The sequence below is a fragment of the Solanum dulcamara genome, chromosome 3 (assembly GCF_947179165.1).
Source record: "Solanum dulcamara chromosome 3, daSolDulc1.2, whole genome shotgun sequence".
Taxonomy (NCBI): Eukaryota; Viridiplantae; Streptophyta; class Magnoliopsida; order Solanales; family Solanaceae; genus Solanum; species Solanum dulcamara.
In genome coordinates, this window is record NC_077239.1 from 2,684,585 (window position 1) to 2,697,775 (window position 13,191).

The 13,191-nt window shown below is 29.4% G+C and overlaps 1 protein-coding gene across 1 annotated transcript; it reads right to left on the reverse strand.

The window, feature by feature from the left end:
• Positions 1-1,453: 1,453 nt before the first annotated feature.
• Positions 1,454-5,906, reverse strand: LOC129882140 (IQ domain-containing protein IQM3-like). Its single transcript, XM_055956308.1, has 9 exons — positions 5,342-5,906; positions 5,064-5,178; positions 4,217-4,282; positions 4,007-4,095; positions 3,621-3,708; positions 3,257-3,403; positions 3,044-3,136; positions 2,556-2,657; positions 1,454-2,100 (listed from the first exon to the last, which is right to left on the reverse strand). The coding sequence occupies exons 1-9, from the start codon at positions 5,731-5,733 to the stop codon at positions 1,615-1,617; spliced, it is 1,578 nt and encodes a 525-aa protein (XP_055812283.1). The 5' UTR covers positions 5,734-5,906; the 3' UTR covers positions 1,454-1,614.
• Positions 5,907-13,191: the final 7,285 nt, after the last annotated feature.

The following is a 13,191-nucleotide window of genomic DNA, read 5'->3' on the forward strand; positions in this document are numbered from 1 at the left end:
CACTTAAATAATGAATAAAAAAAATAAAAATTATTTATAAAAGAATCACAAATAATTAAAAATATTTTTACAGTTGAATGATATATTTTAAATTATTTGTAGCATGTTCTTTAGTCGAATTTTTATGATTGAAAAACGTAGGACATATGATGAAGGGATGGGGCTGTTAGATGCTGACACGTGGAGAAGAAAAAAGGGTTAATTTCGTCTTTTACTGCATGTTCTTTTTGTTGTGTTTGTGACAAGTTACATGGCACCAACGTGGCTAAAACATTTGCCAATTACTCTATGCAAACATAAGAAGGAAAAAAGAGATTAAAATTAATCCAAATTAAAATGACCAAATTTTCATAAAACTAATAATAAAAAAAAATACAATCCAACGAAAGATATAATTAAAGAAGTTGGTGAAGAAGGTCATGTTATTTCATTTTCTTGAGATTGATATATAAAATAACTAAATTAGTTTTTTATTTATGGAAAAAAAAGAAGCCACTTAGCAAAAAATTTTAGAAGCAGCTTGTAAAATTATCTTGAAAAGTTACTTGTAAGCTGCTTCATAAAATACTTGCTATATATTTCAATAAGCTTCTTCATAAGCTATTTGTTAGACATTTCAACAAGGTGTTTGTAAAGCTATTTATAAGGTACTTTTTCTAGTTCACTTTTATTTATTTATTTTAGAATTTTCATGTCTCTTAAAAAATAATGATTAATATAATTATTTTATCACAATATTTCTATTAATTGATGTATATTTTTAAATATGTCAAATAAATGAATTGAATAAAATTTAAAAGAATCAAAATAAAATAAATTAAATTAATAAATTATGAACTTGTCTAAAAATTAATTAGACTAAAATAAATTAAATTAAAATGAATTTAAAAAATAAATCACAACTCAATCCGTTCAATTCTTATTACCTTTTAATATCGTTGTTTGAACTTATGATGTGATCAGTTTTGCTTTCAGTCACGTTATGCCAATTGGCATTTATCGTAAAAATAAACTAAAAAAGGGGGTACTTTCGTAATTTCTCGAACTTAAAGGCTTATATCCATCTTTGCCGCCTTATTTTATTTTTCCTTTTTGTTGTCTTTACGACAATTTTTATTGGAACGACGTGTTTAAATTATTTACCTCTCATTTCTCTGCAGAAGTTAAATTAATGTTTCAAATCAAATTAGAATCAACTATAAAAATCCACAATGAAAAAGGAAGTATCTAAATTGAAAAAAAAAAACTAATCTCAGGACGGACGAGGCATGTTCAGTAATTTTTGTTTATAAAAAAAATAAACTAACCTCAAAGAGCTAGGAGAGGATATAGCACGAAAGTTACATGTTCCATAAACTCGATAATTTTTATCCAGAAGCCTATATATATGTCTTAATTCTAAAATATTGTAAGAATTAGTAACCTTTTTCTGATTGTATAATCATAGTTAAGCTTCGTGAAGACAAATTAGATTGAATCATCCTGATTTCAAGAGCAGCCCTTTATGTCCTTTGCAGTAAGTTGTCTTCTAAGGACATAAACACATACTCAAAATGTAAAGTACAATAGCTGAAGAACCAAGGCATTTACACATTGTAGCAGGAAGACTGAGGTTTACGAAGACTTGACGAGTACATTGTTAAAAACTGGGGAAGAACAAGTAGGTGAACAAAGAGTGTCCAAAGGCCTAGGAGCTGATGATGGAGAAGGTTTAGGTGAAACATTAGTAAGTTCCAAGGCTTGCCATCTTAGTTCAGCAGGGTAATCAGCAATGCAGCCAATTCTTGGACCAGCACCTGTTGACCATACACGAGAGAGTTGATGGCCAAGTTGATACGATCTTGAAGACTTCTTGGAATTGATCCTTTCCAGTATAGCAGTCTTTGGCACTTCTCTTCTTGGGCTGTGAAGCCCGCCTGAGAGCGTTCTCTGGTAGCAGCTAGTTGTACTACTTTCAACTTGTAGTGATTCAATTGATTCTGTGGAACGGTCTTTCTCCTCTTCCTTCACTTCTTGTGGAGGAGCTGAATGTTTAGACGGATGTTTTTCAACAGATATTACATCTCCGGTGGTGTCATAGTCTTCATTTACCTTTTTTATCTGATGACAGATCACAAAGACGCGGATTATTAAGATTAGAACTTGGTGAGTAATCACACGAAACCACAAGTCAAATCCGATCCAAAGCAGACAGTATGGTAAAGGGGTAGGGGCCCAGTAAGCATTGCTCCCTCTGTATTGAAGGTAAAACCCGCGCCAAGCCCCCAGCCCTATTTCGGATCCTCCAAAAATGCACTATTTTTGGAGGATTTGCCACACATTCAGTGTCATATTTAAGAGTACTGGCAACACAGCTTATAATAGGCTCTAGGGGATAGAGGACTTGGGTCTTAGATTGCTTTTCTCTTTGTGTCGCGCAATCTTGGTGCCATTTCTAATATAAAAATTATTTTTTGAATATTCAAAAGTAATTAATGAGATAAACGGCTCTCTCTTGTGTTAAGACACTAAAGCGAAATATGGATGTAAGACTAGACACATGCATAATCACTCACCTCAACTTCATCCACGTTGACTCCATGTTCCTTGAGAATTGATAAAAAGGTTTCAAGGCTATCATCTGATGGCCGATAATGGCCACTGTAAGGTGAAATAGACTGAAGAAAAAGAATGTCAGAGTATAGCAGAATTCAAGCAAAACATTGTAAACAGCAAGGCAAAAGAGTCGATATGACAAGCCTATATGCAATTATATGGTGTAGACTGTAGAGGACTGGAGTTGCAAGGAAATTGCAAATAAATTATCACAGACACTGTTATACTAATGATGGAGCCAACATTGTTGAATTAGGAAGTCTAACAAACATCATACCTGACAAAGGTAAAGATAATCTACATGATCAATTTGATTTTTAACAGTGCCCTGATTAAACTAATACAAAATGTTGTTCATATAGAGATTACGAAACTTAAAATCAACCCCTGATTAAACTAATACAAAATGATGTTCATATAGAGATTACGAAGCTTAAAATCAACCTACCTTCACAGTCCCATCCTGTACAACTAGTCTTCCAGCAGCTAAAGCAGCCCCACCAGCCAGAAAGCTGGAATGATGAAACAATCCTTTCTTTTTCTGAAAGACATTACATACAGGAACTTTTTAAGAATTTGTAGGATAATCATTAATTTCAAGAATAAAATAAAAAAGGAAAACAAAACCAAGAAACTTATGCAGCAACATTATACCGCTCACCTCACCAGCATAGAGTCTTTTTGAGGTGCTCATCACAAAGATCCATTTTGTCCCTGGGGGGCCTTTAGTTGTGTCAAGACAAATTCCGGTTAGCTTATGCAGTATTTGCCCGCCAGCAATTATGTACTCATAATATTGTCTCTCTTGCTGATTACATAAAGATTAAGAAGGAACAATTAGGAGTTGTGTGCTAATATCAGGTAATGGTAAATGCAAAACAAGGAATCAAGTCGTGTATGACAAACTAATCAAAGGCTAAAGAGTTGGTGCAAGTATTTTAGTGGACATATGTCTGCTGCAGTGCGTGATTGATGCTAAACTACGTGATATGTAGAGCATAAGTAACAAAAGATTCAGCACATACAGGTCCAAGATACTTGATGCATTGTTTCTGAAGCTTAGCTCTTGGACATTCTTTGAGATCAACCTTCCTTCCATCTCCAAGATCCAACCTGCATATGCCTAGTCATTCTAAGCAACCAAGAGTCCCAGACTAAAGCTTATAACATTTAACTGGTATCACATGCATTTTCTCAAATGTAAATCTTCAGGTCGTCAAAGCCTGTTGCTATGACTCTCCGAAAATGTTGTTACACTCATGGCAGGTACTCCAAAAATGCACTACTTTTGGACAATCCGACACCCACCCCCTGACATTTTTGAAGAGTGCAAGCAGCAGACTTTGATGACCTGAAGATTTACATTTGAGACAATGCATGTGATACCAGTTTCAACATTCAGCTTCCTTACCAAAAGAAGAAGGGCTGGCCAGCATCAGTTTTACACCATTCTTCATAATAGATATGCATGTTATGTCCATATCGATGGCGTGGATCAACCTACAGTTACCACAACACATAGATCAAATATCACATCTCATTACTAATGAAATTAAATATGGAGGAGGACCATATATTAAAATAAAGCAAGAGCAGACGCCAGAGTAAAGGCAGGACTCACAGCCTCAATCCAGTGTTGAAAAGCTAGTATCTGAGCTTCAGCATCTCTGGAAAGACCTTTACCAACCTGGCCAGAATATATATACAGTTAGTGGTTGTTTGGATTTTTCAGATGCGAAAAAATAATCCTGGTATAAAAGTTTGCATTACTACTACGATGTTAATTCTCCGGTATAAGATTTTCAATTACTACAGCAACAACATACCCAGTGTAATCCCGGGTCTGGGATTGTTTTGTTTCTAGCATAGAATTCCACATAACTATATATGCAAAACTTATGTGAGGACCTATGCTAAGTACCACGCGAAATAAAGAGTGGAATATGAAAGATCACCAAACATGACAAAAACAGCTTTAAATTAAGGGGCCTTGTGCTAGTTCTAGTAAATTAAAAGAAAGGAAAATTATATTATAAAAAATAATGAAATATGTACTAGTATAATAAGATCTTTTAATAGTCATTTTAAATTTATATGAACTAGAACTTGTACAACTATACCAATAGTAAAACTAATTCATGAGTTTGGTACCGAGATCTCTACATAATTTAGCCTATAGTTGTTTATTAATCATCTACAAAGTAAAACGTAAACAATAATTCTTCTGTCTCAAACTATCTGTCGTAATTTCAATAGTTATCTCAAATAATTTGTCGTTTTAGAAGTTCAAGACAAGATTATCCAATTTTACCTAAAGTCGTTATAATAGTTGAAGATTGCAAACAGCTTAATCATGGTGATATTATGATTGTTCAAATATCTATGAAGGGCAATATAGTTAAAATCAGTCTTAATTAATGTTTTCTAAGGATGTGTAAAAGAGAATCACGAACAAATAATTTGAGTACCTTAGAAGCATTCAAGCCAACGCGATTCCACCGTGAAACCGCTGTCTCCGGCTTCGAGTAATTGAAGAAAGAAATTGTACTGCGATTCAACCGAGCATAATCTATAGCTTGCCACCTTCATACAAATTAGAGAGAGTCAATTTAACTAATCTTCCCAGTTAAAATTGAACTAAATTGAGTTTAATATTTTAAAATTTTAAACATTATTATAAGATGCAACTTTTTTTCACGTTAATATTAAAAATGAATTATATGATTAAAAAAATTAAAACTCCTACCAAAGCTCTTCAGCTACCACAGCAGAGTCAGCTAACATACGCCGTGTACGATAACTCCGGTAAACTTTCTGCAATCTCTTCGCGGCATTCGACGGCGTCTTTTCAACGGAGTCAGAAAAATCACATTCCCGTCCTCCGTTTTCAGATACAGAAGGAGATGACGGAAACAAAACCATACTGTTGTCACCGAATTCTACACCGGAAGATACAGGCGAACCAAATCCTTCGAGTTCCGACATATTGTCGGAGCTCCGAAAATCGGGAATACGAAGCTCCGTCAGTTTACAAGCGGACTTGTCGATGAGTTTTCTATACGGAGGAAGAGGACGAACCTGAGAGGAGGAAGAGTTGTTGAGATCAAAATTTGACACGCCGGTAGTTTCGACTTCCATTGAGAGAGATTCGGTTAAATAACTGCACTGCTCTACTCTACCAAAGGCCTTGAGATTAGGACAACGAACTTAGTCCAGTGAGTGAGTTTTAGAGAGAGAGAGAGATTCGCCGGAGACTGAAACGGAGTACGAAATGAGTGAGACGGAGTGTGTTTATATATATATTTACAGACCGTTTACTCGCCGGTAAGTCCACTTGTCTCTAATTTTTGGGACGAAAGAATTTATGAGATATAAATCTCACGCGCTCGAGTAGGAAAATAGAGTGTACTCGCTCGTACGGACTTTGAATTAGAGCTTTTTCCACAAAGAAAAATAGTTAATAATCCGAAACACATTTAAATTAATTTTATTTATATTTCATATATCTTAATTATTTATTATTATTTTACTTATCTAAATTATTATTCTCTTTGTATTAAATATACTTCAATATTGAGTTAATTAATTATTTATTCTTAATCAACAATAGACTTGTGCAGATCTAGTGTGTTTTGATACAAATTGAGTGATATTTGAGATATGAAATTCTAAAAAAAGGTGATAGATTGAAATTATCTAATTATATGTAAGATGTGAATTTTAAAATTCTAATTAGTTCTAACTATAAAAATATGATATTCTTTTTGTAACAAATTTTAAAAAAAATTAAACTATATATCAATTCAACTTTAAAATGTATTGCATTATTAAACGAATAAACTGAATTGAGTTAATAAATAAATAATTATTAATTAACTCATTCAAATTAAATTTATGCGAATTAAATAAGTTACATTTTTATGGACTAATTTTATCACTCTGAGCAAGTGGTGTGTCAATAATTGTTGCTCAAAGTCTTATCCACAAGTCTTGATTATACGTGGTCTATTTTATAAGTTTCATAATTTGGACTTGAATAAGTCGTGTAGGTCCATATATCATGAATATAGGTATATTTTTTTTTTAATTAGTTGATTCTTTCATTAAATAGAATGATTTAAGGTTTTGCCAAACACTTACATCTCTATCAAAAAAAAATATAATTTGTTGGTGAAATTATAGGATTATAAATTACAATTGAAAAATAAAATGAAGAAAATAAATTCACTTCTTGGCTGGGGCGCATATATTTCGCTCCCTTTAAGGAGATTCTAGTCTACTGCAGTAAATCTTTTCACCGGTCCAGCAGTAGTCCTTTTGACTTGTCTCCTCTATGATACAACATCCTTATCACAAAATGTTACTTAAAAAACTCTGGACAAGAGTTGAGTTTAAAGTTTCACAAAAAAAACACTTGCCTTCAACTAATAAGAACTCTCTTTTTTGACAATCTTAATGCACTCAATTTTTTCTTCCATTTCAAAACAAAGAAGACCTCTCTATTTATAGGAGAGGAAATTATTCAAAGATGAAAAAATAATGAAATGTCATCATTATGATTTAGTGCACCACTTATTAGTGATAATTAGATTAAAAATACATAATGAAATGAATAATCTTGCACTAACTAAAAATGATAATGAAATGCATTTTTATGCACTAAAGAGAGAATTATAACATATGTCACTTATGCAAATTAATATCACTCAATATTGATATTAAAATGCTAAAACTAACATAGTTCATTTGGCAACATCAAGATCCATAGAATTTGTAAATTTAGAATTTAGTCTAGATCATAGGTAGTGTATAATTCTTTCTATGTATTTAATATAGCGTTGACATTAAAATATCGATTAACCAGAATTTTCGCGAGATGAATAGAATTTCTCTATTCTTAATCAAAGATTTCATTTTCAAATATCTTGAAAATAAAAACAATTATTAAAAATGCTTTCTTTTTAAATGGACCTTACGCTATGCGAATTCATATTAATCGAGCTCTACCCACAAAAAAAAAATTAAAAAAATAAAAAGGAAACTAGAATTGGACATTTAAAGAGTAAAGAGCTAGTGACTTTGATATCCTCCTGCTTCTTTGTTGCTTGTATTTTTCTTCTTTTTGTCTCATTTCTTTACTTCCAATCCTATTATTTTTGTTTTTAAGTACAAACTTCGATTTACCTTTTATGTGGATTTAAAGAAAGCACTTAAAGTCTATTTTATACTTTTTGTGCTCCAAATAAATGACGTATATTTATTTTTTTATCAAGAGTTTGATCTAAGATTTTAAATCAATAATTCCACTACCCTATGATTTGTATGTACTAAAAAAAACAAATTAATGTATAACTTTTATTTTTTAAAAAATGTAATAGTATCTAGGGTACAATAACTTTGAACTCAATTTATGGCCTAACAATAACGAATTATGAAATCTCAAGTTCAAATTTTAATAAAGATTAAAGAAAATATAAGAAAATTTCTTTACATTAGTCAAAACCTTAATGAACAAAGCTATCCAATACATATTCTGATAGAAAATAGCAAATCTTCTTAAAATTAATAAACAAAAACCTCTCAAGCTGATTTGAACATTCTTTTATTCAGAAGAGCTTTGTTTAAAAAATGCATCATGTGGGTCAAACCTAAGAACTCAAATAAACAGAAGTTCCATTATTAATTCATATATTATTAATTAGCGTAACTTATATTCCAATCATACGATCCTATTAGTTCATCCAATTATATTGCCAAATTCACAAGTAGTCTTCACGCTTTAGTGTGCGCGTCTACTATTAGCTTTAAATTTAAGAGAACAATATAATAACATTAAAAAATAGTAATAATAATAAATCCAATTTTTTATAATAAAATAATTGACCCAGCAAGTTTCAAGTCGTTCTTCTTCCTTTCACCCCATATTTAATACTCAAAAGTTCGACTAATTAAAATTCATGTTGAAAAAATTTATTTTAAAAATAAAATATTTTTATTAAAAGAGCAGTTTGGTGTACTAAAATTTTTGCTATATGCGAGATTCGGAGAAGGATCTGGCCAGATGAGTCTGTTGTACGCAGTTTTACCGTGTATTTCTACTAAAAACTGTTTTCAAAACTTAAATCTGTGACCTCCTGATCACATGTCATAAGTTATCAAAATAAAAAGTTTATATATTTACTACGTTATCACAATCTTCGATGAAAGTCGTCTTTCGTTGCATATAATCACAATAAAAAAATTGCTACTTTTCCACTGTATATTGTCTTGGTCAAGCCTGCCTTAAAAATGATGTTTATGATTTCTACGTTGCATGGGTCAATTTTATATTTATTGTAATTTCATTTTCATTTTTTTCCTTACCTAATTTCAACCTTTTAACCTTTTTTTTTAATATTTTTTTTTCCAATGATTTAATCGGACACGAATATAATAAATTCAATTCCAATTTGAGACAAAATTGTGATACGATATCAAATACTTAATTATTTTTTTACCAATGAGCAACTCGTGATACTATTATAATGTCAAGAAAAACAAAAAAATATCATTTACATATTATTTTTCAAAGATAAAGTTGGAAAAAATTAGATATTTAAATTTTTCAAGTTTCAATTGCCCATTGAAAAATAATTTACACCAACTAATACTAAATCGATCGATAATTTTTCTACCCTTTTCTATTCTATTAGATTTTCTTTTCTTTCCTATTAACTAGGGGTTGCAAAAATCGAATCAATCAATAAATCAAGTCAAAAAAAATGTTATTGATTTATTGTTATTGGGTTAACGGAGATTTAATGATTATATAAAAAAAATCATCAGGTTATCGGTTCGGCTTTGATATTTTAATATTGGATTTTTAGATAAAATGATAACTCATTGAAATTATAGTAATTTACTATTTTATCCCTACATAAATATTAAATATTAAAATTAGTACCTAATAATTACTTTCTCTGTCCTTTAGTCTTTAATTCACACCTCACAGTGATTTTGAGTTCAGAAGAAACAATTTTTTTTATTTGTGTTGCTCTTGTATGATTTTTTTCATGCTAGTTACTATTGTTTTTATTTTATGAGCATTTTGTATAGTTACATTATTGTCCTATTTCACCAAATTATTGAAGAAGTCATATATATATATATATATATATATATATATATATATATATATATATATATATATATTATGAGCATTTTCTTATTAGTTAAATAGAAAATCAAATCGTTAAGGATAAAAAATTGACTAAAAATATCTTATTAATTTAATCATTTATTTAAAGTAATAAATTAAACCGATAATACATATAACCGAACCGAACATATTAATGCACACATTTACCATATGTAAAAAGAATTGTGAAAAGAGTCAAAGATGGTTTGTTGACTATGGGCCTAGCAAACAATAATGGAAAAATTACTTGATTGAGTTTTTTAAAAAAATTAATTACTGATTTTAGCGATATTTTTTATTTATTACCATTTATAACAATATATAGCAATATTATGATAAATCTACACTTGTATTAAAAGTAAATTATGCATACAATATAAATGTATTATAAGTGTTTTAAAATATATATTATGTTTGTATAGTAAGAAACTAACATAATGTATTATAAGTCTATTAAAATATGTGATAAATGTATTATCCATCTATAAAACTTGTATTATATATGTTTTATAAATAGTTCTCTGTAATATGTATTAAAATTGTATTATAAATGTATTATAAGTGTTCAATAAAATTATTTTTTATTGCTATAAATGATAAATATTTTTTTAATATTGTATATTTATGTAAGTTTTCCAACAATAATAGATAAGCTCACCACTTTGACTACCAAGTCAAAACAAGATTCATTTGACTAGGTGCCGTAAGATCCTTGGCTTCTTTTTTTCTCACTCAATCGCTACAATTAAAATAGCTTTTAGCCATAAAAAATAGGGATAATTATGACAGATGACTATTCAGCAAAAGTAATTATAAAAAAAAATGATCATTTGTTGTATAACATGTATAGTCAAGCAATATTCAGTTTTTAATTGTATCATAATATATATTCAATGTATAACTCATGTATAAGTAATCTATATTATATAGTCAATGTATACTTTCTATGACTTTTGGCAAGCTATATTGCATAATCACTATATATTTCGTATGATTTTGGCTATTTTTTATGTAAATAAAACATGATTATATTTGTTGTAAACTAATTAGTTTATTGTATATATTTGAAATTGTCTCTAATAAATATACACATTAATTAAAATGTTAAAGCCTTTAACGATATTAGTTAATTGACATTGGATATAATGTCGCTATAGATTTTAGGGACCTTTACAAAGAATGTTAATTACCTCTAAAAGAACATATTTAGCGCGATATCGTTAATTAATTGCCGCTAAAGATCATTTTTTGATATAGTGAGTGTTCAATACTCGTATTGAGATCTAATTAATCTAAATTTTTGCACCACGTATAATCCATTAGAGAAAGACGCACTTTTTATCAATTTTTTTAATATAAAACTTGAACACAAGACTTTTAGTTAAGAGTGAAAGAGAGTTTCATGCCTTGTGCATATTGATGAAGCCTTCTATGAAATTCTCTTAAGTCCAAATATTTTGGATTCAAATAGAGTAGGCGGACTAAAGTGAGTAAATTATTCCTTGCTAAAAACTAGCTACTTCATTTCTATGGCTTGACCTCTCGAGTAAGAATTCTGATTAATGATGAAGGATCTCGATCATTACTGATATACATGTAAAGTCAATTGAGATCAAAGTTGGAATCATGATTTTAATCTTTATTTGATTTTTATAGCGATTTTAAATTAATATTATATGATAATAATTAGATTCACAATCACATATTTTTAATATTTAATAAAATTCTCAATAAATAAATAAATAAAGCTACTGAATTCACGCAAATTTATAAATAGTATTATAGATCCTCTGATTGAGATTATTGGTTACCCTACCTTTAATTAATTTTGTGTCTTTGAATTGGATATGCAATGCTTATTGTGTGTTGAATAGTCGGCAACATGGTCCCTCATTGTCAACAAGTAGCTAGGGACCAAATTAGTGCATAAATTTTGAATTGAATTCCATGCCGACAATTATAAGGTTTGGTAAGAAAGAAAAATGTTTGATTAAAAAAAAAAACTGTCATCTTAATTTAATGAATTATTTTTTATTATGGAATTATTTTAAATTTGTATACAACCTACTCCTTTCTGTCTTTTTCTCCTCTTTTTTTTTGAGGTTGTTTTATGTTTTGTCTCAACAATTTCTATAAAAGTTAGATTTAATCTCTATGATTTATATAAAAATAGATTGTTCTAATTTCGTAATAAGAATTTGTGTGGAATGGGAGTAATTTCGAATTCAGGAATATGCGATTTTAATTTTTTCACATGAGAGAAATGATCAAAAGCGTCGGATAAAAAATTCTTTGTCCAAATCTCATTTATCTTGATAATTATATTTGAGATCATAATAAATGATATAACTTATGATCATTGAAATAGACATAATAGTAGATCGATATATAATTTCCACAAAGCACAAAATCCGCTTTATAACAGATTGTAATGATTTGTTAATAGATTTGTCATCTTTCTAAATGGCAAACTTCCTCTTATTTTGACTTATAATCTATAATTGGTCTTCTAATTAAACAGTCAAGTTGATTTAATGTTTAAATTAGTGTTTTATTGAGTTCCCTACTTCGTTATTAATTGTGGTGGCATAGAGTAATTAAAATGAAGAAAAAGCTTTTATATATATTTTTTAATAATTCACTATTCACAATTTATTGACTTGATTAATTCGAATATACGTATGAGGAAATTCAATAAATGAATAAAAAAACTTTTTATCAAGAAGGCATATATTTTTAAGCCTCAAATCCGAAAATTCCGATTAAAACAAGAAGAAAGAATATTGAAAGCTGGAAATTCAATGGGTCTTCCTTATTAGAGCTGCAATTTTGTCAATTATCATGTAATTTCTTATTATATGGACCTAACAAAAAGTTTGGGATTTATTACCACCTTTTGCAAATGATTAATGATCACTACGACAATACTATCCACGGTCAAAATTCTTGAAATTATACTATATAGTGCCGGAGTCAGAATTCTAATTAAGAAAAATTAAAATATAAAGAAGTATATATTTTGGATACATAATAAATCTTGTTCGTCTATCTCCCATTTCGCTTGTTACTCTCTTATATATCTAGTGTCTCAGATACATGCGAATCACATCAGATACATGTATCTGTAGCGTGTATCAAGTATGATTCACATGTACCTGAATACATAACGAAATGTCGAAATCTTGATCGCTCGCCTCTCTTCTTATTTTAGTGTATTTGGCAGCAAAAATACATATGTCTGAGTGTATCTTTCTCAATATATGATAAAAAAAACTCTTAATTATTAGTAAAATAAGTAATATTTTAAAAGTGTGAATAATAATAGTATATATGATAGTAAAATATGTCTAATTGTGTAGTTTTTCCATATTTGAACAGTAAAAAATGATAAATTTTACCTAAATTCATAGTGATTCTTT

Coding starts and splice junctions, on each gene's coding strand:
- LOC129882140 (XM_055956308.1), bottom strand. CDS start 5,733: ATGGAAGTCGAAACTACCGGCGTGTCAAATTTTGATCTCAACAACTCT. Junction 5,179..5,341: donor GTGGTAGCTGAAGAGCTTTG/GTAGGAGTTTTA, acceptor ATTTGTATGAAG/GTGGCAAGCTATAGATTATG. Junction 3,404..3,620: donor GCATCAAGTATCTTGGACCT/GTATGTGCTGAA, acceptor TTATGTAATCAG/CAAGAGAGACAATATTATGA.